Source organism: Tripterygium wilfordii, chromosome 6 (assembly GCF_013401445.1).
Source record: "Tripterygium wilfordii isolate XIE 37 chromosome 6, ASM1340144v1, whole genome shotgun sequence".
NCBI classification, from domain to species: domain Eukaryota; kingdom Viridiplantae; phylum Streptophyta; class Magnoliopsida; order Celastrales; family Celastraceae; genus Tripterygium; species Tripterygium wilfordii.
In genome coordinates this window covers 1,578,116-1,600,515 of record NC_052237.1, presented here as the reverse complement: position 1 = coordinate 1,600,515, position 22,400 = coordinate 1,578,116, and the positions used below count along the sequence as shown (strand labels likewise).

The following is a 22,400-nucleotide window of genomic DNA, read 5'->3' as shown; positions in this document are numbered from 1 at the left end:
TGTGAAACAATGAATTAGGCTTGCTAGTCTGCTTGGAATTCCTCGATGCGGGGAAGGAAATAAATTTGATATCTTATTGCATGACCATTGGATTACAATCCTATCTGGGTATCATTACAGAATGTGAATGTCCCCACAAAAATTGAGTAGAATAAATGAAGAAGATTAGCACTTTTGTCCTAAGAATTGTGTCTCATGATCCAGCATATACAGCTCTAAAGAAGACAGCTTGTTACTTGGAATTGGATTTTGCTGGTTTTCCAAGCTCGGCCGGCTACGTTGGTGGAAAGAATCTGTTCAGATTAAATGGCAAAGTGTAGAACTCTTCATTTCTGTTGTCTCCTCTAAATGTTCTGAACTTCACCCACCATGGCATACCTCGATCTTTCTTCGACTTCTCCACCTCGATTGTGTTGTCAAGGAATACAGCAACGATCAAACCCACAGTTGCTGGCGATGAGAATATTGTATTTAAGAATGCATTGAACTGCATAAAGAACAAAGATGATATGTCAGGAAGTTAATTGACTCAGTGTGGTATCTGGTATGTAAAGCTTGTTAAGGCAGTACTTAGTACTTACCCATCCAGCATTGGTATGAACAAGACCTCTGTGTGACGGATTCCAATATTCACCAAAGAATTGGGGGACAGCTATTCCGAGGAATAGAGAGAGGCCGGTAATAGTAAGGTTCCTCATGGAATTCATGTTTGTGAATTGAAGAAATGATAATCCAACTGAAGCTGTCACAAGCAGAAGGTATTGCTAAGAAGCAAATAGGGAGAAGAAGATGATAACATTCAGTTATGGAGCTAATGACATACCCACTAGGCCGAAAAGAACACAGTACAATGCTCCAAATATCGGGAAGGGTATAGAAGCGAATACAGCTCCAAATTTTCCTAGAAAAGCCAAATCATTGTTAAAGAAAAATTAAAAGTACCCTCTTCAAATCTTGAAAACAAGATAGCACCAACCTAAGACGGAGAAGAATATCATGAACGCCGCAGATATCTGAACAACTCGCCGACTTCCAACCCGGGTCAATCCAAGAAGCCCCACATTTTCCCTGTTATACCAAAACAAGATCTTAATAAAGCACATACAATGTGAATATAATTTGGGACAGGAGAAGGGTTTTGGATCATCAAGTGTATGGCTTACACAGAAACAGAAGAACCAGTGCCTGTTCCAAAAAGACCATCAAGCAAAATGCCAATTCCCTGCAAAAATAATAAATATAATTTACACCTTTCACCAAATACATATCGAATTACCAGCTAGATATACATCATATTGAATCATAAGGCCATAAATTCTAAATGCAAAAGGTTATACGGTCAATAGTGCAGACTAAGTAAATATACAAAAACAAAAAAAACAAAAAAAACAAGAAGAGCTAAAAACAATATGAAAGCAGCCCACCTGCCAGCCAATACCCCTGCTCAAGACATAAGCGGGAGGTGGTGTGGCAATTGCCAATCGAGATGCAGCCTTGTATGCGGCAGTTGACTACAGATAGAACTCAACATCAGCAAAATTTTCAAAATCAGAAATTTGCAAGCAATTGTAAATATGCGTTACTAGCTTGTATGTTATATAGCATGATCCAGATAGAAATTACGCCTGAATATGGAGCCAGGGAGTTACCTCGACCATAGAAACAAGAACTGCAGACATCATAGCAAATGAATGACCTGCCGAGAATGTAGGTGGCCCCCACTGTAGAGGGTATGGGAACTTGAACCTGAAATGAAATAACATATGCAGTTTGAACACCAAGAGAAGAACAGCACAAATGAGGTGAGTTGGAGTTTAGTCTCCGCCTTTCATTATACCACGGGGCAGTAGATATAAGATTAGCTCTGTCTGTGCGGCAGCTATTTTGAGTCTTTACCGGCTTGTCACGGTAAGCCCCACTGGCAGTTAAAATAAGGGAATAGATCCAAATAATTGTGACACATATCAACACAGGAAATCGTTCAAAAATGGGCACATCCCTAATTGGCCTCACATGCTTTAGATACTGCAGTTCACAAAATCATATCAGGATTAGAAAACAAAAATTTTCATATGAAAAGGGTGTCACTGAGATAGTACAAAACCACCTACCTGAGTCACTCCAATGACCAGCAACAACATTGGAATCCCAATTTCCACACAATTACCTAACTGGAAAACAAATATCGCATTAACAATCATCTTTAAAAGAAAAGTTATAGAAAATAGGATAAAAGTACCAATCTGATATCATTAACGCAATGAATTTAACATGCATGATGACTTATCAGGAAACATAGGGCAAAAAGATCTATCAGGAAGTCGTACATTTTTCTTTATTGTTTCTTCACATTGATAATTCTTAACTGAAATTTTTCAGCAAGAGTATACAACTTCTATGAGTTCATTTTGAAGGATTTTCAGAACTTCAGACTGCTAGAGCAGCTAAATAAACAAACCAAATGCAACTAAAATGTTAGTTCCCTAGGAACGGGAAGATGAGACGTAATATGTTGGGATTTGGGATGCAGGATTATCTCGTATGAACGATAGCCGCATGGATACATTAAACTCCATTATACAATCAAACCTACCAAAGGAAATCCTCGTTGAACCATTCCAAGGCCAACCAATCCAACTACGGGTGCCATACCAAGAGGACTGAAGAACCTATAAAAGGAATCCCAGAGGATTAAACATTATACTGAAAAATATAGTTTAATAACTTCATAACATTTTAAAATGATACTGACATACCGCGAGAAGAGTCCCCAAACTTGACTGTAACCCAAGATGATTTGTATGCTTGATGCTACAATTAACGCTCCTTGGATAGCTCGCATTGTCTGTATAAATCTCTGCAAACCAATCACAGCGGAAGATCTCTTTCAATCACCCTATCAGATGAGAAAGTTAATAAGCACAATTTCTAAGAAGGGACTACAAATGGAAGGAACATCCATAATGGGACATGAACTGTAACCTCACGGTTAAGGATTTCAAGTTTCAACATTTGAGGGTTATAGTATCATACAACAACGTTCAGAATCAACCAAATATTCTTATATAGACTTCTAAAAGAAATCTTAACCACAGATCCAAGAAACAGCAATAGTGCAACCTTGATTTGTCCTGATTTTTTTTTATAACAAAATGAGCACTTAAGGTTCCTCTACGTTCCATTTTTAGACCATTATTATCATGCACACGGAAATTTTGGCCATTCAGAAAAAATCTTGTCTGCTTTCGTGGTAGATTCAGGCAATACCAAAATCTTTATGCTATCTCCTCATGATGGAGATGTGGGCTAGTTCATAGAGAAACCATGGGTGTGTAGTGTTAAAAAGATGGAGAAGAGGCAACCTACTTCATGATGATCGGTAATCCGCTGCAGCGAGGAATCACTGATAATATAAGCTATGGGAACTAAAAATGCAAAGGAGCCTCCTACAACTGATGGCAATCTAGTTCCAAAAAGTGCTTGGAGAAGTGTATTGATGCCCGCTACAAAGAGCAAAGTCTGTATCACACATGCTTTGTCACCCTGGTCATGTCAGCAATAAAAGGTCATAAATTAGGAAAGAAAAAAAGTAGAAGAATATTAAAACACGAGGAGAGTCCAGATAAAAGTTGAACTGTAGCTGAACAACCCTAGTTACGAGTTACAACTACCACCAAACGAGTATATCCTCCACACAAAATTTGATCTTCATATACCACATTATCCAATTCACAGTGGATGTTCAGACAAGAAAAATAATGAGCAGAAAGAATAAACACCATAAAATGAAAGAAATTTCTATTTAGAATGTCCTAGGAGGGACCAAGTAATCAGTGAGCTGAAAGCTTCCAGCATTTTCACAGTAGTAGGTTGGGACAAAAATCCAAATTTCTGAACCAAGAACAAAAGTATGCTTGTGAAATTGAAAAATAGCATAGGTAATTTAACAGAAAGCCAGCTTACATCACTTCCACCCATTGCAGGGACCAATAACGAAGGGATCATCACGCTTGTTCCCAGCATCAGAATGTAGTTTTGGAATGCTAATATGATGGTTTCAGCTGCAAGAAAAAGCTTTGATTGTAAACAAAGATGGAAAAATAGAAGCGTCGGCCGCATGCCTAATTGCCAACGAGAATATGAGGGATGTTTGATTAGTTAGAATCTAATCACCTATGATTAATTCCATTAGATAAAGAGAGCTAGCTTCATGCATACTTTGTCCCCTGGAGCTAGGGCTTTCCAAACCCATTCATATCTAATTCTTACTATCAATCATTAATCATCATTCAGATCGACTTCATGTTGTTTCTTTGTGGTGAAATATGATATCCTTGACTTTCGGCAATGCTATGCCAACTTATCAAGGGAATTTTTTTTATATAGATAAAAGTTCACCTGCAATCTAGCACAATGTTTTAGTTGGTAAATGGGGAAGACATGAAAATAACATGTCCTTTCATAAGGGATTCAAAATAGATGTCATCAGCATAAAGATAATGAAGAGTGATATCAGAACCTAGATCCTGAAGTTACCAGAGAATTTTCTGTTAGAAAAGTGGATACATCAAATTGAGTATTAAATATCAGCAGTTATCATACTTAGAATCTCCATCTTCAAACAATTTTATGTCAAAATTCATTTCAGGGCAGTCATCTACCTGTTGTTCTCACTGCTACTTGATGCCTAAGCACACAAAACAAGAACTCATAAATGACAGAAACTTAATCCTCCAACCACTCCTATTTCATAGATGCTTAAAGTGGTACATGGGAATTGTATGGGGTTGCACCCTCTTAATGCCCTTTAATGCAATTCCCTTTTCAAGAAGAAAAAGAGAACAGTAGGACAGACATTTGTAGTCATTTGCTGATACCAGCTGAGTCATACTGAATGTAACTAAATATAGTAGAGAATAAATTTCCATATAGTAAAAAAAAAGAGAACTCTCACAATGCATAACACAAAGGAGCCTGTGCAACACTTTCCACCAAAAACAAGCCAAATTCCTATCCGGCAATGTCTTTGAGCACTAAAGTGGCTGAAATTCAAGCAGCCGAAGATACTCTCAAGTCTCAAGCCAAATTCTAAATACTTCTAAAATGGATCATATGAATTACTTTTTCTGATTTCCACACGCCATGATTATTCAAACAAATATATTCTCATTCTATTCTGGGAACATTCCACCGCATAAACCTAAATGTGCATGATAAACCACATTTCGAACCCAAAACCTAACACAAGTCATTAAGCTATGGCTTCATATTCAGGTTCACAGAGCACAAGCAATGGAGAAGTTGTAACAGCCAACAAGACCATGTTAGGGGATTCCTTTGAGGACCACCAAGCTTGGTGACATCAAGTTAAACCCCGAAAAATCCTAAGAATTTCAATTTTCAACTTTTATATTTTCTGGGTAATTTTTTGTTGACCAAGCAAAGAACTAAAATTAATTAAATTTTGAAATTCATTATATTATTCCGTCAGCCATTAAATCCATCTTGTTATCGTCCACGAACATATACATCTAATAATGTTCTCATAAATCCTGAACTAAGACATAACACCTTTCTTTCATCACCAGCTTCGTACTAGAGGAAAACCATATATATTCACTTGGTTCCAATGCAGACGAGTTTTTAATGTCACATTTCCACAGCAACGCATAAATGCCAGACAGTGCTCTGCTCTCAATAGTAACTAGCAACTACCCCATGCCCACAAAGCCCATTCGGTACCCTCTGCTATTCAAACAACAACGAATGGGAAAACAAAAACAGAGGAAAGAAAACCATAGCAAAATACAGAGAAGGAGAGCACATACCCCAAGGAGGGTTAGAGTCTATGCAGTATTCGAGGTCTTGTAGCTGTTCCATGGGTGGGTTAGTAATGTCTGCCATTGATCAAACTTCAAACAAACAGTCTCACAAGACTAGGAGGAGGAGGAGGAGGAGGAGGAGGAGGAAGAAGTAAGAACAAGCTCCACAAAGTAAAGTGCAGATATAAAGTGAACAAAAGTTTCTCAAAATAAATATAAAAAAAACATGACAATATGCAAAGCAGCAACGCCAACAACAAGGCCACAACGCAATGCCCCTCCGTGAAGCACTGAAGTCCCCCTCTCTCTCTCAGTAAGCATATAAATCTGTTTTAATATATTACTCTCATAATTCCCTGACAGCCCCTCTATCCTACGAAATTACGAGAAAGCTTTCTGGATCCCCCAGGTTTCCACAAAAAAGGCTTATAAATGAAGTACGGAAACCATCTTGGGGTTAAAACGGTACCGTTTATCCCAGGTACATTTGTTATTGCTACGTATTACTGAATGAAGTGGGGACCGATAACACCTTACGTCGATCGTATGATGCAGATTATCAGCATCTGAGAATTAATATGGGCCCTTTGATTGATTCTCAAAGTGGTCCCTACAAGTTAACTGAGAAAAAAGCACACACTGTACATGCAGTCACTGCACCCAATTAGAATGGAATGACAAAAGTTTCAAGCAAAGTTGACTAGGGAGTGTGTAGGTATTCAAAATGAAGAATTATAGTAAATGACTTAACAGTACTCTGGATGCATATTTACTGCAGTGAAGTTGACAGGCAATAAATGACGAATCAGGGGCATCTGGCGTCATAAATAGTTATTAAGTGCCAACATTTCTTTTGTTTGTTAAAGAGGGAAAGAATATGTGCTTTCCAAGGAATCTAAGTGAGTGGTAAGATGGTAAATAAGTGGAAACTAGAGGACAAAATGGTCAGATATGACAATATAACTGTAAAGTAAAAAAAAAAAGGGGGTGTGACGTTGCACGTGCGTGTGAGGGTTGGGGTTTAGCTTTCGGCTTGGCAAATGGCTACAACAACATTCCTCGCGCACGATAGCGACATCCCCCAAAAAAATCCGATTCTCTTCCAAAACCAACGTAACGAATACTCTCCATTTCTAAACGAATCCTTCTTCTCTCGTTTTCAAATTCTCTCACAAGATAATAAGAACCTCTGTATTTCAAATACAGCCAAGATATTCTCAACTTTCTATTTTCTTTTCTTTTCAAATCTTCTGGTATAATCATTTGAAGGTTAAACTACATTTGTTCCGTTTGGATTCAAGAATTATACTCGGTGATCTCAAGATCGCTCGAAGATTTACTGAGTTTCGAAATCCAAGAATAAAAAAAAAGTGATTACTAAGTCAGATAGACCACTAATAGACAGATTAAATAAAATTTCTTATGACTAATTATGGAAGTTAAGAATAACTTTCAGTTAGCAGCCAAACAAAGTAACAAAGCAACTCTTCAATGTGACTGGAGCTATTATTCTTTTATCCTAGTTAGTTTACTAAAGTACCCTCTCACATGTTCCGAGTAAGTTAACTTTATGGTTTATTATAATTCGGGTCTAATACTGTACGCGGCTACTGCTAGTAGTAAAGCAGGAATTGTTCCCTGCCTGGGGAATAAAAATAAATGCATTATTGTGTTTGTTTTAATGAATTAGCGTTATAAACCAGAAGAGGGTGTGCGTGTAGTAGAAACTGCGGTCGAAATTAGGACCGTCCGATCTGTTTTTCAAAATTAAAAACAGTTTGGGTCTCACACTTAAAGACAGATCGGACGGGCTGCAATAGAGACTGTCTGCAGTTTCCACCCCAGGCACCCTTGATCATTATAAACTTACACCTTCATGCGTATAGAAATTCAGATACTCACTTGTCACGGCGGACACGTGTCATGAAGGGTTCGCCTGGAACCCACGCACCGTTGATGGCGAGTAATCAATCAGCTTATAGCATGCTGTCCTAAATAATCAAAGGTCATAAAGGCAGGTTGGTGAGCTTGACATACAAAAGATTTTGGCTATAATTAATTTGACTCTTTTGCAAACAACAGGATCATCAGGGGGCATGGTGTTATTTAAATTACCGGCCCAGGCCAGGGGGTTATCCGAGAAGCATAAATAGGAAGAAAAAAATTATCAGAGACATCACCTTCAAGTTGCAATGGAGGGAACACACATGAAGGTGACAAGCAGAGCTTCTTGCGGGAGAAACCAGAGCTGGCAGAAAGGCTAGCACCATTGCTCGCGTTTCTGTAAGACCGCTTCTCATTGCAATAAATAATCAATTACAATTTACAACAACCAAATGAAAAGTTGTATTATTATACGGTAAGAAGAAAATTTACTATATGGAACCTTGATTAGGGTCATGAAAGGAGTTATTTACAGTTCCTACATATTACATATCAGCAAATAAAGATTCAGATAAATATGCATTCTCAAACAATACTACAACCATACAAAACCAATCACATGCATAACTAAAAGCAAGAAACAATCGAACAACAGTAGGCAATTTTCACTCAGTAACATTTTCACCAAGTGGAGAGCCCCAATCGCCTCATTTGAATTTGGCCAGAGCACAGTCAATAATCTTAAAAGGTTAAAAAAAGCATGAATTCCCATCACCCATGTATCATGTGGCATTTTGGTAAGATGCCTTCTCAGGAAAAAAGGTCAGGCCTTCTACAGTTTTGCAATTCAGAATATATTTTCAGTATTTTGAATAGGATCAATATATGAAGCTTAGTATGGAAATGGCGAATGAGAAAGAACGAACTAACATAAGTCTCTAAAATTATTCTTTTGAAAATTTCTAAATTTCAAAACCTGCAGAAGCGACAAATACTTGCAAGGCAGTTCCCAGTATTGATAAGTTATTGACTGAGTTGTTCATCTAATGGAAAACTGACGGCATACGTTACAAGAAACATTGAAACCGCCTGCAAAAGGGAGAGGGGAGATGTAATGTACCATCATATAGAGTTAAATCCCTGTGAAATTCAACGAACTCAAAAGTAAACAGAAAAAGGTACTGGTTTTTACCCCCTCTTTTGTCACTAGATTTTATCTCCAGCATAAGTAATCCATGCACTCACCATTCCCAAATAACTACCAATTAAAAGCTTCTGCTCCCTCGCTTATCCATTAAGTATAAAGCACAGAGTGCACCCGAAGATCACCAGTTGACCACCAAACAAAATTCAGATACAATTCCAAGCAAGAAACAGACTCAGAAACATTAATCACTATACCAGATCAAACCTGTAAAGATGGTAAGCCCAACAAATACGCTAGCTAAAGCACCACTGGTAACACCAACATCACGAAAGGTCAAAGACAAGAAATAGAGGATTCCATTTATACCCGCAAACTGTTGAAGTAAAAAAAATGCAACCTCCAACAAACGCCACTGCAAACTATAGAAGAACATCCACCCACAACTGAAAATTCATGCGGTACACGAGTTACTTGAAACAGCCTATATTTTGTCAAACCAATAGGAATTGAAGACCAGTTTCAAAGGCGTTTTCAAGAAAGTCACTTACAAAAAAAGGTGGCATCTAATGGTAAGTTTTTAGATTCAACATCTAAACTGAAATAAAAAATCCTTCAGATGTGGGATCTTAAACCAACTAAATACAACCTCTAGAATGTGGTTCTTCCAGGAGCACCAACCAAGTACTTCCCAAATCATCATCATTTTTGTTGACTGATTGGAATTCTTAAATAGCTCTTTCTACTTCATTTGGTCCCCAATGATTATAAATAACTTCTTTAGCATCATTCAATCTCCCAACCTACACAGCCAAAGTATGATAGCTCAGGGAAAGGAGCACCAAGAAGCGATAAGTAAATTTGTGGATGCCTGTATAGAGAAGTGAGAAAATCCTACTCTATGGGCCTATGGCAAACTACATACCAATTCCAAGAATGAAGCCAGGGACACCTGCAACACCATGGAAGTCAATGCCTTGAAATTTTTTCCAGGAAAAACTTTCTGCTTCTGAAATTTAATTTTTTCCAGAAGTTGAGCAATCAGAGCGATAATATCCGTTAAAAAGAACTATAAAATAGTAAGAGAAAATGCCAAATTGTACAACACAAGAATGCTGATTTATGCACGGTAAGAAGGACTTCACCTACATCTCTATTAACAGTTCTAATGGACCTAATAGTCAAATCTCTTGTTAAATTTCTCCAACTCCCCCTAAGTGACTTCCCGTATGGTCATTAGATTCCATCGTACAGCCTATACATGCAATGCAAGCAGGGTATAACAAGAGGAATAGGGTATAACTAACCAAATGAGCTAAGAGACTAATTAAGGAACGAGAAATAGGATAAAGAATCTTACCAATGGGGATCATTTTCAGAAGGTATTCCTAAAAACAATGATGTTATGAGGCCAACAATATCATTCCGAAATTTAAATTGGAACGAGAACTGCTGTATTCACACCAATGTTGAGGCCAACAAGATCTCCCCCAAAGCATTTGATCCAGGAAGTGTGCTTCTGCACTGTTACAAGTCGTCTTAGATCAGTCACCATAAGACTTTCCGAAACAAAGTCCGCAAAACTAAGGAATACAATTGAAAAATGCAACACAAGCTTTACCTTACAATAGCACCAAGAATTAGTGGTATTGCGTCAATCTGAATAGTAAACTTACAACCAAGTTTATCTATTATGGAGCCAGAGCTACTGCTTCGAAGGAATGCACCCGCTATGAATATGCTCACCACAAGTCCCTCAATAATTGAGTTTCCTTCGAAACCCAACTCTCTCGCAACGGAAACAATAGGACCGTTCATCACTCTGCAAACCACACAAGACATTTTACTAAGGTCGAAATTCAATGCAATAACAAGGAAAACATATTTCAAAGGACCGTTTATATTTAACATCAGCATACACTTCCGTCCGACAGTTTCGTAAGCTGATCAACACCATGACGACAACATTTATAACTTCAGCAGTACAATCCATTTGTTAGTGGAAGATTTATTATAAGTTATAGAACTAAATTGTACTAAACATCGTTCTCATGATTACCAATAGTAGAATAAAATGTACTCAACCAATCACAAGCCAATGAGTTGCTAAGTATTTCGGATACTACTTTGTGAACATTAAAACATTATATTCAAAGAGCATAGAATAGAAAGGGAAAACACAGCGAAACGGCAAAGTTTAATTCAAATTTAACTTATGCCTTACAAATAAAATCATAGGAAGGACTCACCCTACGAGATAACCAAAGAGAAAATTCGACATTGAAGCCGTCAAAACGTGAGGAAAAGCTGTAGCCATCCCAAATCAGAACCGTCGCTAACCTTCTAACCTTCTCCTGCTTCGACGTTTCCTTTTCTACAATCTCAATTCCACAAACAAAGCTCGTAAAGAATTCAATTACAAATAACGAGGAACTGTAAGAATTGCATACAAGGCTTAGTTCAATGACCTTGTCCACGAGTCTGTAACTCGGGAAGCTCTCTCTTCCTCGCTGAGAGTCCGAATTTTGCCATCAGAGTGGAAACACTAGAGGCCTCCCTCACCCGGATCACGGAGAGAGAAACTAACGAGCACACTCCAGATCACGTGACAAAAACGTGCTACCGCCTGTATACGTGGCTTGATTAGCAAACCCGCGAAAAAGACAATTTTGTCACCGACATGGCGGGAAGTTAAATATGGGCACTTTAGATATCCCAATCAAGAAAAGCTGCAGGGCCCAAAGCCCGGGCCTGTGGGCCCATACCTAGAGTCTGGATCGGGCTTCATACATTACGGACATAGTAAATGAAGATGGGTATAGTATCCCCCCCATCTATAATTGATTTTGGTAATTGGACCTTACGTATTAATGCACCTGGGCCTGCTAGTCTGCAAAAGGCCCACTAAAATCTGTAGGGCCCAAATGGATGCTTGTAAGTTGTAACCACCATATGTGAAGGATTTTGGTCCGCCACTCGCTACTAATCACTCCGCAAACCCGGCTTAATTGAAAGCAACTGAGTCTTGACGATGACGGTCCACATAATTTTTCCAATCCTACTTTAGCTAATGAGAGCGCAAGAACAGTAAATCAACTATTTTAAATAACTTTTTTTCTCGCAACCCAACAAAAAAAACAAACAAAATTGCCTGATTTACGTTACGAGATATCTAATAAGTCTAAAAGTGATCAATGAAGTCATGAACGTGTAACAGATTTCAGCCAGAAAGTCAAAAAAAGAGGAGGGAATTTTAATTTTTCAAATTCATGGCATGGGTTTGTGGGATTTTTCGAGGCTGGATTGGAATTAAATTTAGGGTTTGTCACTAAACAAAAGTACTAAATGCTTAAACTGAGGTGTCGGTTAGGGAAACAAACCAGGTCCACACTCCACACTCAGTTGGTGCTTCCAAACCGACTGCCCACACTGGTCTTACTTGATCAACTATCAACTCCCGGTTTAACGCTAATGAAGGAGCTGTGTAAGGGCAACCGTACGAGTCAGTCTTCTTACACGTGGACGTAGCACCGACACTATCAGCGTAACCTGCTGAATTTAGTTTTAAAAACATGTTAAAAGTTGATAAGCAATTTATTGTTAGGTAATAATAATTTATTGATCACGCGCCGGCTTTTGGCCCAATTTATCTTGTCAACATGTGAAAAATTTATATGAGCACAGATTTAACGATTCGAGTTTAGACCCATATTAATACAAATGTAGCATTAGTGGTTTTTGTTGTACTTTTGGTAATGATTTTATTGAGTCAATGCAAGTCCACAAACATGATGCAGTTTGTGACTACTAATCAAAGATTATGTTCTTTTATGACCACTAAAACTAGCAGACAAACAAACAATGAGAAATAAAAACGTTTGTTTAATCATGCTTTCCTATGTTAATGATAGTGTCTTTCCTTTCCACTAATTCGAGATTTGTGATTGTGATATGATACTCTACAAGACCCCACAATCTTGGACTGATTGGTACCATAATCAAAAATCTCGTGGGTCCCCTTGAATCTGAGTTACAACATACATATATATATATATATATATTAGTAATTTACATCAATGGTGTAAATTTAAATATTGTATCTTTATTATTAAAAAAAAAATTTGAAGCAGTTGTTGTACCAGATCGACTAAACCGACACTATTATTTTGAACAAAACTAGGCCATGCCAGCACAGCCAGCATAAATGTGTGTGGAGGAGTAGCTATGGACCTTACCAGAAGTCTCTCAGTTTCAGCAGTCAAATACTTATCTAATCTAACAAACAAAAACATTAGATGTGGAACCTGTCAACGAAACCTCGTCCATAGAGACAAACGGGTCTTTGATTTCCACATTATTTAATCATAGTTTAGAATCTCATTTGTACCTAATGACGAAAGCATGCATGAAGATCCCATTCTGTTATAACATTCCAGGAGACTAATTGTCAACTCAAATCTCCAGATATCCTTTTGTTCTGCCTAGAAAAAATCCTTAATTATTGCATGACCAACCATGTAATTCCATGTTCTTTTTAGGGTTAACGGTACTTATAGTAGAACAATTTTTTGGACGTCTGTGATGAAAACTGCACTTGCACTTACTTCTACTGCAGGGTTCTCGTCTGTTTTTTTACTAGACATAAGTTTGGACTTCACAGAGAAAATTCATACAAGAGAAAAGGAGTCCACGGTTGATGTCCATATTGAGCGGAAGTAAATGTAATAAAAACGGCTGCATAAATCACGCTACTGTTGTAAGACAAAAAACAAGATGGAGAAGAGGTTTACTTCTCATGTGAAAGGCACATGCACTATAAAGACTAAAAGACGCAATCTTTCAAAGGGAGAGTCACAAACAGTGTGAACTCTCTCACTCCCTATTATCTCCCTTCACCCTAGAAAGAGAAGGGCCTCTATAGTACAGAAGAGGCAATGGAAGTACAGAAGAATCACAACCATATTTTTGGTCCCAAACAACACATTCCCAGATTTCTTCTTCTCCTCCTCTGCATTTTCACAATACCTAACATCACTAGAGCTTTTGATTACAGTGATGCATTGACAAAAAGTCTTCTCTACTTCGAGTCTCAACGTTCCGGTCGGCTGCCATACAACCAGCGGGTCACTTGGCGTGACCATTCTGGCCTCACTGATGGCTTGGAACAAGGAGTCAGTTCAAATTTCAAATCCTTCTTCATTTCCGCAAATATTTCTTGGTTCAGAGTTTGTATATGAATTTGTACAATTTTGTTTTTCAGGTGGACTTGGTGGGAGGATACTATGATGCAGGGGATCATGTGAAGTTCGGGCTGCCTATGGCCTTCACGGTCACAATGCTTTCATGGGGAGTCATAGAATTCCGCGATCAGATCGCAGAAGCAGGACAACTAGACCATGCTTTAGAGGCTATTAAATGGGGTACGGATTACTTCATTAAAGCACACACAAGCCCGAATGTGTTGTGGGCAGAGGTACGGGGAATCAAAATCAGTACATACGTTTCTTGTTTTCTCACTCTGTGATTCAAATGATTTCAAAATTCAAATTCAAAACTTCAATTTCACAGGTGGGTGATGGCGATACCGACCATTACTGCTGGCAACGGCCGGAGGACATGACCACGTCACGGCAGGCATACAAGATTGATGAGAACAATCCCGGGTCGGATCTCGCCGGAGAAACTGCGGCAGCCATGGCTGCAGCTTCAATTGTGTTCAAGAAAACAAACCCACATTACTCTCATCTACTCCTACACCACGCCCAACAGGTAAACAACTCACACTAAAATGCAGTTCAATTGAATTAGTTGAATTTCATTGATGTGGGATTTATTTATTTTCTGTGTTCAAGCTGTTCGAGTTTGGGGACAAATACAGAGGAAAGTATGACGCGAGTGTGGGAGTGGTGAAGACATACTATGCGTCGGTGAGTGGTTATATGGATGAGTTGTTATGGGCAGCTATGTGGCTACACAAAGCCACCGACAGAGAAGAGTATTTGAACCACTTAATTAACAGAGCTAATTCTTTTGGTGGTACTGGATGGGCCATATCAGAGTTTAGCTGGGATGTTAAGTACGCAGGGATTCAAATTATGGCTTCACAGGTACAAACATTTTTACTCTGCCAAGTGTTTGATTAATTGCCAATTGATTATTCCAGTATTGGCACTATCATCAATTCATCTTAGCAAACAGAGGTACAGGAGGGGGGTCTTGTTTTTGCTTTTCACATCATTCAAAGATGAAATAATTAATGTCGCAGGCTCTTTTACTTTATGGTAAAGTTGATAGATAGAGTAAACTCCAATTAAGGAACTATTTATTTCTGTGGTGATTAAACAAATGGGGGGTTGATGAAGAACAAAACCATGTGAGGAGTTAAAGCCCTAATTACAGGACCATTTCTAGGGGGGAGAAAATCAAAACAGTGTTCATGTTCTAAAGAAAGAACAAAAGCATGTGCTAGTGTCTAGTGATGGTGGAAATGGGATATATATCAGTTCTTTTAAAGTGGGTGTAGCCCAGAAGCAGTGACACTTGTCAGAGGGATAGACTCCAAGCATCACATGAATTTCGCCCAGAGAAGGTAAAGTAAAGAGGAGGAGAAAAAGAGAGATGGTCTCGATAAATTTTGCAGAACTAAATTGATTGATTTGTCTGAACTGGTAAGTGGGGCCATTTGCTTTTGTGGATCCCACTTTCCTTACCAAGTGTATGGACATGATTTTTTCATTTATGATTTGATTATGGTAGATGAGGCACAACCCCATGAGACCCTTAACTTGTTTAGACCCACCATGCTGGAATTTCATTTTGGGTAGGACAGTTTGGTGTAATTCTGTAAGGATTTAACTTTCCTGATTTGGGACAAATGTACCTTAAACCCTAAATGGTAAACATGAATTGGTTTCTTTCTGATGCAGCTGCTGATGGAAGAAAAGCACAAGGAGCACACTTACATACTTGAACAGTACCGTTCGAAAGCCGAGTACTACGTATGCTCATGTATTAACAGAAACATCAATGGCAGCAATGTCGATCGCACACCGGGAGGTTTATTATACGTTCGACAATGGAACAACATGCAGTATGTCTCAACAGCAGCCTTCCTTCTCACTATATATTCCGATATCCTCCGAACCTCGAATCAAAAGCTCAACTGCCATGGAGAGATAGCAGTAGACCATGAAGAGATCCTCAATTTTGCAAAATCACAAGTTGATTACATATTAGGCTCTAACCCAATGAACATGAGCTACTTGGTGGGTTATGGACCTAAATATCCAACAAGGGTGCACCACAGAGGAGCCTCAATTGTGTCATATAGAGAGGAGAAGGGGTTCATTGGGTGCACACAAGGGTATGATATTTGGTATGGCAGGGAAGAACCTAACCCAAATGACTTAGTTGGGGCATTGGTTGGAGGACCAGATTTTGAAGACAAGTTCATGGACCAAAGAGACAATTATATGCAGACTGAGGCCTGCACGTACAATACAGCACCATTGGTTGGAATTTTTGCTAAGTTTTTCCAACTTGAGAAGGAAAAAGCTGGTCAGAATCTGCCTTTAGTTGCTTCTTATTAGATATATAGTATCAATTGATACGAATCCATTTTATTTTATTTTATTTTTTCTGAAAAATTTCCAGGCTGAAGTAAATTGTTCAAGCCGCATCTGCACCTTAATTTGTTGTTTTCATTCTATCACAGTGGTTGCCATACTAAAGTGTAGAGAGCTCAAAATGGATGTTTATTCAGTTTTTCACTTTCCATGTGAAATGAAAAAAGCTATACTTTGTGTTACTTGCATTGCTTCTGTCGTCTTTAATCTCTAACCTTTACAGTTAAGTAGCAGGCGGAAATAAAGTAGCGCTAAAGTCAGTGTTAATTTTTTTCTTTCTTTTTCTTTGCTCCTGGTAGATCTAATATTTTCTTTTAATCTAACGAATCCAACAACACATTCATTCTTTTGCTTGAAAAAAAAATTAATTTTAAATTAAAAATATGATAATTTTAAACCGTTAGATATAAACAAATTAATTTTAAATTAAAAATTGGATATAAATTCAAAACATTCCGTCTCTTCAATAATATTTAATTATATATGGCTGTATTTGTTATTAAGATTTTTTCCCCCAAAACTGGGCTACAGCACCCCCATTTTCGAAAGGCCCATCCTAGTTATTTCAGACCCAATTAGTACAGATTCTGATTGGGATTTACCACGTCTGCCATTTGATTCTGATCTACAATTTGTCCTTGAAAAAAAAAGCTATTAGCCCACGAAAATGGGGTGGGGTATGCAAAGATTTTAAGAATGCAAGAGTGATTATAAAACTTGTGAATCCTAATTATTAATTTCTGAAACAGGGATTTGAAGAAGGGGTAGGATTTGAACCCAAGACCTAATGAGTGGATGATCACTTACATACAATGTGATTACAGTTCAACCAACGGCTCACTTGCCACTAATTATTAGTTTCGGAACATGTATGTGCTAATGTGGAGGTCAATTTCTTCTGAAAAAAATGAGACCTACCATCGCTAATCTTCTTATCAGTAGTCCTAATCTTCTTATCATTAGTTCCATCCGTGATCAAAATTATTTGAGGGTCTTCTTCGATTTGACATCACCGAAGATAGAAACACAAACAAAAGAGAACAGAAAAGTAACACAAACAGGTGGCGATATCATAAAAAAGGTCACTGATAGAGCTAATGAACCAAACCATCTTCAATGAAATAAAAAACAACTCAAAATCTTCTGTAAAATAAGTATTCTACCTTCATTTTTCAAATTGGGTATGAATTCTTCCACCCCTTTCATTGAGATGATATGCTGTTTTAAAAAAAAATCATTTCATTCGTTTCTAAAGAGGGTGAAGGCATAACGGATCAGAATGGAGCCACATTTCTTCTGTGACTTTCTTGCGTAGGCCAAGATTATGTTAAACTAAACTAACATTGACGTATACCAACAGCAGCCAGAATCAGCCACTTGATCTAATAGAGATCCAAGCCATGCTCCTGCAACGTTTCACACTTTATTGCTAACACCACACTTTTTGTGTTTTCTCCATCAAACTTATTCTCTATTATTGGATGAGAATTGTAGACTGAGAATTCTAGAGTTCCCTTGTCCTTCCCCACTTGGTTGTGACAGAACGCAATGCGGTAATGGTTTCATACTTTCATATCTCCCCTCTTGCCTTTTCGCCTATAGAAACAAAGGGGTTTGCTTGGACGTACCAATCATAATCCATTCTTATGGAATCATCAACTAACATATCTAAAGTAAGATTCACTTAGACAAACTGTATACAAATTTTACTACAACTAACCCCAATGCTATCTCCTTACCAACATCTAAAAAAGCCCAATGCTATCTCCTATTCCATGTTAAGATATGATTTAGTGATCCCCCAATATTATGATTTATCAGTGGGTTGTGCTTTTCTAATTTCTTTCACATCCACCGAAAGGGAAAAAGACTGTTCTCCTACTCACTCCCGCTCATATATCACACACTTCTTTCCAACCCCAATCATACACTTCTGTCCTGTTATTTCCTTATAAACTCCACAGCTAAAACAGTATCACATTTCTGTCTATCTCCCTATATTCCTCTCAAAAGCATCATGGTAACTACTCTCTCAAAACAATCCTACATTTTGTTCTAAATTCATCAATTTGTCGATCTCCAACTCTCTTAAATGGAACAGGTATTGGTAGCAAGCAATGGTGAAAAACAAGAAGCAAATGATGGTAACACAGTAGATTTTCGAGGAAATCCAGCAGATAAATCAAAAACCGGAGGATGGCTTGCTGCGGGGGTCGCCCTAGGTGGGTTTCACCAGCATCAACTAAAGTTTTTGTCCTAAAATCATGTCTACCAATGTATATGAATCTAAAATTTTCCTGCAGTTACCGAACTCTCGGAAAGGATAGTTGTGATGGGTATTTCAATGAACTTAGTGACATACCTCGTAGGAGATTTGCACCTCTCATCAGCTAAGTCTGCAACCGTTGTCACCAACTTCATGGGCACCCTTAATCTTCTTGGTCTTCTCGGCGGCTTCCTAGCAGATGCTAAACTTGGCCGCTACTTGACAATTGCAATATTTGCATCCATCACTGCTTTGGCAAGTACTAAAAGTCTAAAACAAATTTTGCAAATTTCAAAATACAATGAACAATTACTTGCTTCTTGTTCTAATCCATAAGAAAATACAAAAAACACTAATTTTTAAATACCTTTCATATGTCTGAAATCCAGAAGAGAGAAGCGAGACTTCAGGCACTAATTTCCGATTTTTTTTTTTATCATTCAACAGGGGGTGATTTTATTAACAATGGCCACAACAATTCCTAGCATGAGACCACCTCCATGCGATGACTACAGAAGAAAACATCATCAGTGCATAGAGGCAAATGGCCAGCAACTAGCTATGCTCTACGCTGCACTCTATACTATCGCACTAGGTGGTGGGGGAATCAAGTCGAATGTATCAGGTTTTGGGTCTGACCAATTTGATGGAGCTGACCCCAAGGAGAAGAAGGCAATGATTTTCTTTTTCAATAGATTTTATTTTTGCATCAGCATTGGGTCTTTATTTGCTGTGATAGTGCTGGTTTATGTACAAGACAATGTAGGAAGAGGGTGGGGCTATGGAATTTCAGCAGTGATAATGGTGATTGCAGTGATTGTATTGCTCTGCGGGACACCATGGTATCGATTCAAGAAGCCCCAAGGAAGCCCCTTAACTGTCATATGGAGAGTATTTTTACTGGCTTGGAAGAAGAGAGGACTTCATCACCCTTTTCCTCCCAGCCTCTTGAATCAATATGAAAATGCCAAGGTCCCTCACACAAAGAGGTTCAAGTAAGTATAGCTTTGTAACAATGTAAAGCCAAATACTATTATGTTTTTGGTCCTCAATATGGCCTTCCTTTTTCCTTCCCTCCTTTTTCTGATTGATCATAGTTACTCAGGATATCATGTTAAGAATTCTTAGAAAGAATATTATTTTGTTATATCTAGCTTAAAAGCTTAAATTTACCCCTTATGAGATGCTTGTTCTAACCTGGTTATTTCCACAAACCAAAAGTCTCAACTTCAAATCCTAAGATTTCTAGGATCATATAGCAACTACAAGTTTCAGTAAATTCGAAACTCATACCTTCTAATCAGCAATATCTTTTCCTTGGAATTGACAACGCTTTGTGTTCATGTGCATGCATTGTTTAGCTGTCTTGACAAGGCTGCAATACTAGAAGATTATTCGGCTGGCTCAAGAAACAAAAGTGACCCTTGGATAGTTTCAACTGTCACCGAAGTTGAAGAGGTGAAGCTGGTACTGAAGCTTATCCCCGTTTGGTCAACCTGCATTCTCTTTTGGACCATATATTCTCAAATGACTACTTTTACGGTAGAACAAGCAACTTTCATGAACAGAAAACTCGGCTCCGTGACCATTCCTGCAGGTTCTTTCTCTGCCTTTCTCTTCATCACCATTCTCCTCTTCACTTCCTTAAATGAAAGGCTCTTTGTTCCTCTGGCTCGGAGACTCACACACAATGCCCAAGGAATCACTTGCCTTCAAAGGGTTGGAATGGGTCTCATTCTTGCAATAGTTGCCATGGTGGCAGCTGCCATTATTGAGAAAGAACGGAGGGACAATGCTGTTGAAAAGAAAACCCAAATAAGTGCTTTCTGGCTGGTCCCTCAGTATTTTCTAGTGGGTGCAGGGGAGGCGTTTGCCTACGTTGGACAATTAGAATTTTTCATCAGAGAGGCACCAGAGAGAATGAAATCATTGAGCACAGGGTTTTTCCTAAGCACCCTCTCAATGGGGTTCTTTGTTAGCAGTTTGTTGGTTTCCATAGTCGACAAAGTGACCGAAAAACACTGGCTCATGAGCAATTTGAATAAAGGCAAGTTAGATTATTTCTACTGGATGCTTGCAGTGCTAGGGGTGTTGAATTTCCTGGTTTTCATTGTCTTTGCAAGGAAACATCAGTATAAAGTGCAACAGTATGATTGCTCTAGCGACACAATGCAGAAGGAACAAAAGACATCGAAGGAAATGGCAGTAGTAGCTATTGAAATGAAAGACAGCATGGAGGGACCATAGTTTTCTGTGATTATGTGATTTAGTTTTTGAGTGCAATTTACTTTGTGAGTGCAAAAGTTGATTCTATATGGCGTTTAGTTGTATTTAGATCCTACTATTCATATTCTCTTCACAATGGCCCTAAAAAGAAAAATCAATGATCAGGTTTTATGCTCATCAGTAATCTGTTAATACTTAATACTGTATTTAATAACTCAACATTCTGGCCAGTTTTGCATCCACTTATATTGCAATGTTAAAGTACATATTCGTTGTGTGATGCTTATAGAAGCCAAATCGATTATTAAAATTTATGATCATCTCTGATCATTTAATCCTTTGCTCTCTCAGAGGAAGTGTCAATCAAATTTCCTTTTATTGCCATCATGTTCTCAAGTTTATAACATCAAATTGCACAACAATGAAAAGTAATATTGTTAATTGTGAAGAACCTGTCAAGCACATTAGACTTGAGACCAAATCATCCATTTATGCAAACAGCTTATTCCGTTGAAACATTATGCAAAGCAAACAAAACAGGAATAATAGATTTATAACAACAAACGAAGAACGTGAAACCAATCCCTTCAAGCAATTAACTACGTTCTTAAGAATAAAATACTGACCTCAAGAAAAATAGACAGTCAAGAATAACCACTTGCAGTTCCAGCCAAATGGTTTATAAGCGCGGCGTGCGTGGAACCTTTTACATCTCTTACGTTTCAATCACCACCAATCTCTTTATCTGATCGAAGAGAGAAAAACAACTAAATTAACAAGCAAAGACGAATACCACGTCAATGGAAACGATTAGAAGTAAGCTGTACATTAACCTGTTGAAGCATTCCCCTGACAGTAGCAGTGTTCCATCGTATTACAGTTCTGTTGCAATTGCGAAGATCCACCGTCTCCAAAGTATAGGGGTGTCCATCGGGCCGGGTTCCGGGTTATCGGACCGGGTTTGACCCGACCCGGTGTTTTTTGACAGGAGTGTGACCCGCCCGATAACTCTGTTAAGAGGTCACCGGGTTATCGGGTCTCGGGTCATCGGGTTTCGGGTTTTTCGGACCGGGTTTCGGGTTGCCCGATAAGAGTTGCATCAGATAAATCAGATGTTTCGTACACTGAGATTCCATCGGATTCTTCCTCTTCAATCCGACCAATGTTTGTGGAGGCGGCTCGAAGACTTGGAATCTCACTTTATCTTCTTAGATCCAAGTATGGCGGATGTCGATCTCTCAAATTGCTGAAGAGTTGGTGATGGTGGTGACTGGTGAGTGAGAGATAATTGGTTCTGAAGCACCTCTTGTGCCCATAATCTTCAATTCTTTATAGATCTGGTACATTGCAAATGAACCGTTGAAAGATTAGAACAAACAACAAGAAAGAGCACTTTCAGCTTTATTCATCAAAATGGATCTAGGTAGACGTGT

The 22,400-nt window shown here is 38.4% G+C and overlaps 4 protein-coding genes and 1 long non-coding RNA gene across 8 annotated transcripts; 2 read left to right on the top strand and 3 right to left on the bottom strand.

Annotated features, from left to right (window-relative positions):
- Positions 1-274: 274 nt before the first annotated feature.
- Positions 275-11,463, bottom strand: LOC120000350 (nucleobase-ascorbate transporter 1). Of its 2 annotated transcripts, XM_038848397.1 has the most exons (22): positions 11,100-11,463; positions 10,472-10,672; positions 10,211-10,374; positions 9,776-9,859; positions 8,899-9,653; positions 8,683-8,795; positions 8,003-8,114; positions 7,725-7,813; positions 5,829-5,936; positions 3,964-4,061; positions 3,367-3,543; positions 2,757-2,857; positions 2,594-2,669; positions 2,112-2,171; positions 1,838-2,025; positions 1,650-1,746; positions 1,425-1,511; positions 1,164-1,222; positions 977-1,068; positions 824-901; positions 582-742; positions 275-487 (listed from the first exon to the last, which is right to left on the bottom strand). In XM_038848397.1, the coding sequence occupies exons 9-22, from the start codon at positions 5,902-5,904 to the stop codon at positions 275-277; spliced, it is 1,563 nt and encodes a 520-aa protein (XP_038704325.1). In that variant the 5' UTR covers positions 5,905-5,936; positions 7,725-7,813; positions 8,003-8,114; positions 8,683-8,795; positions 8,899-9,653; positions 9,776-9,859; positions 10,211-10,374; positions 10,472-10,672; positions 11,100-11,463. The 2 variants fall into 2 exon arrangements, with proteins under 2 accessions (XP_038704325.1, XP_038704324.1); XM_038848396.1 differs by lacking the exons at positions 5,829-5,936; positions 7,725-7,813; positions 8,003-8,114; ... (4 more) ...; positions 10,472-10,672; positions 11,100-11,463 and adding an exon at positions 4,174-5,542.
- Positions 8,829-13,205, bottom strand: LOC120000095 (probable plastidic glucose transporter 1). Its single transcript, XM_038847967.1, has 11 exons — positions 13,187-13,205; positions 12,290-12,399; positions 11,191-11,360; positions 10,477-10,672; positions 10,315-10,374; positions 10,158-10,238; positions 9,776-9,919; positions 9,597-9,653; positions 9,118-9,265; positions 8,952-8,992; positions 8,829-8,846 (listed from the first exon to the last, which is right to left on the bottom strand). The coding sequence occupies exons 1-11, from the start codon at positions 13,203-13,205 to the stop codon at positions 8,829-8,831; spliced, it is 1,044 nt and encodes a 347-aa protein (XP_038703895.1).
- A 411-nt stretch (positions 13,206-13,616) lies between these two features.
- Positions 13,617-16,657, top strand: LOC120000413 (endoglucanase 11-like). Its single transcript, XM_038848493.1, has 5 exons — positions 13,617-14,021; positions 14,111-14,323; positions 14,419-14,619; positions 14,703-14,957; positions 15,777-16,657. The coding sequence occupies exons 1-5, from the start codon at positions 13,785-13,787 to the stop codon at positions 16,437-16,439; spliced, it is 1,569 nt and encodes a 522-aa protein (XP_038704421.1). The 5' UTR covers positions 13,617-13,784; the 3' UTR covers positions 16,440-16,657.
- A 600-nt stretch (positions 16,658-17,257) lies between these two features.
- On the top strand, positions 17,258-21,144 carry LOC120000412 (protein NRT1/ PTR FAMILY 6.4-like). Of its 2 annotated transcripts, XM_038848492.1 has the most exons (5): positions 17,258-18,495; positions 18,577-18,697; positions 18,779-18,996; positions 19,189-19,736; positions 20,103-21,144. In XM_038848492.1, the coding sequence occupies exons 1-5, from the start codon at positions 18,493-18,495 to the stop codon at positions 20,986-20,988; spliced, it is 1,776 nt and encodes a 591-aa protein (XP_038704420.1). In that variant the 5' UTR covers positions 17,258-18,492; the 3' UTR covers positions 20,989-21,144. The 2 variants fall into 2 exon arrangements, with proteins under 2 accessions (XP_038704420.1, XP_038704419.1); XM_038848491.1 differs by having other exon boundaries at positions 17,259-18,697.
- On the bottom strand, positions 19,929-21,884 carry LOC120000414. Of its 2 annotated transcripts, none has more exons than XR_005468617.1 (3): positions 21,801-21,884; positions 21,594-21,712; positions 19,929-20,615 (listed from the first exon to the last, which is right to left on the bottom strand). It is a non-coding gene; the product is annotated as an uncharacterized LOC120000414 (long non-coding RNA). The 2 variants fall into 2 exon arrangements; XR_005468616.1 differs by having other exon boundaries at positions 19,929-20,536.
- Positions 21,885-22,400: the final 516 nt, after the last annotated feature.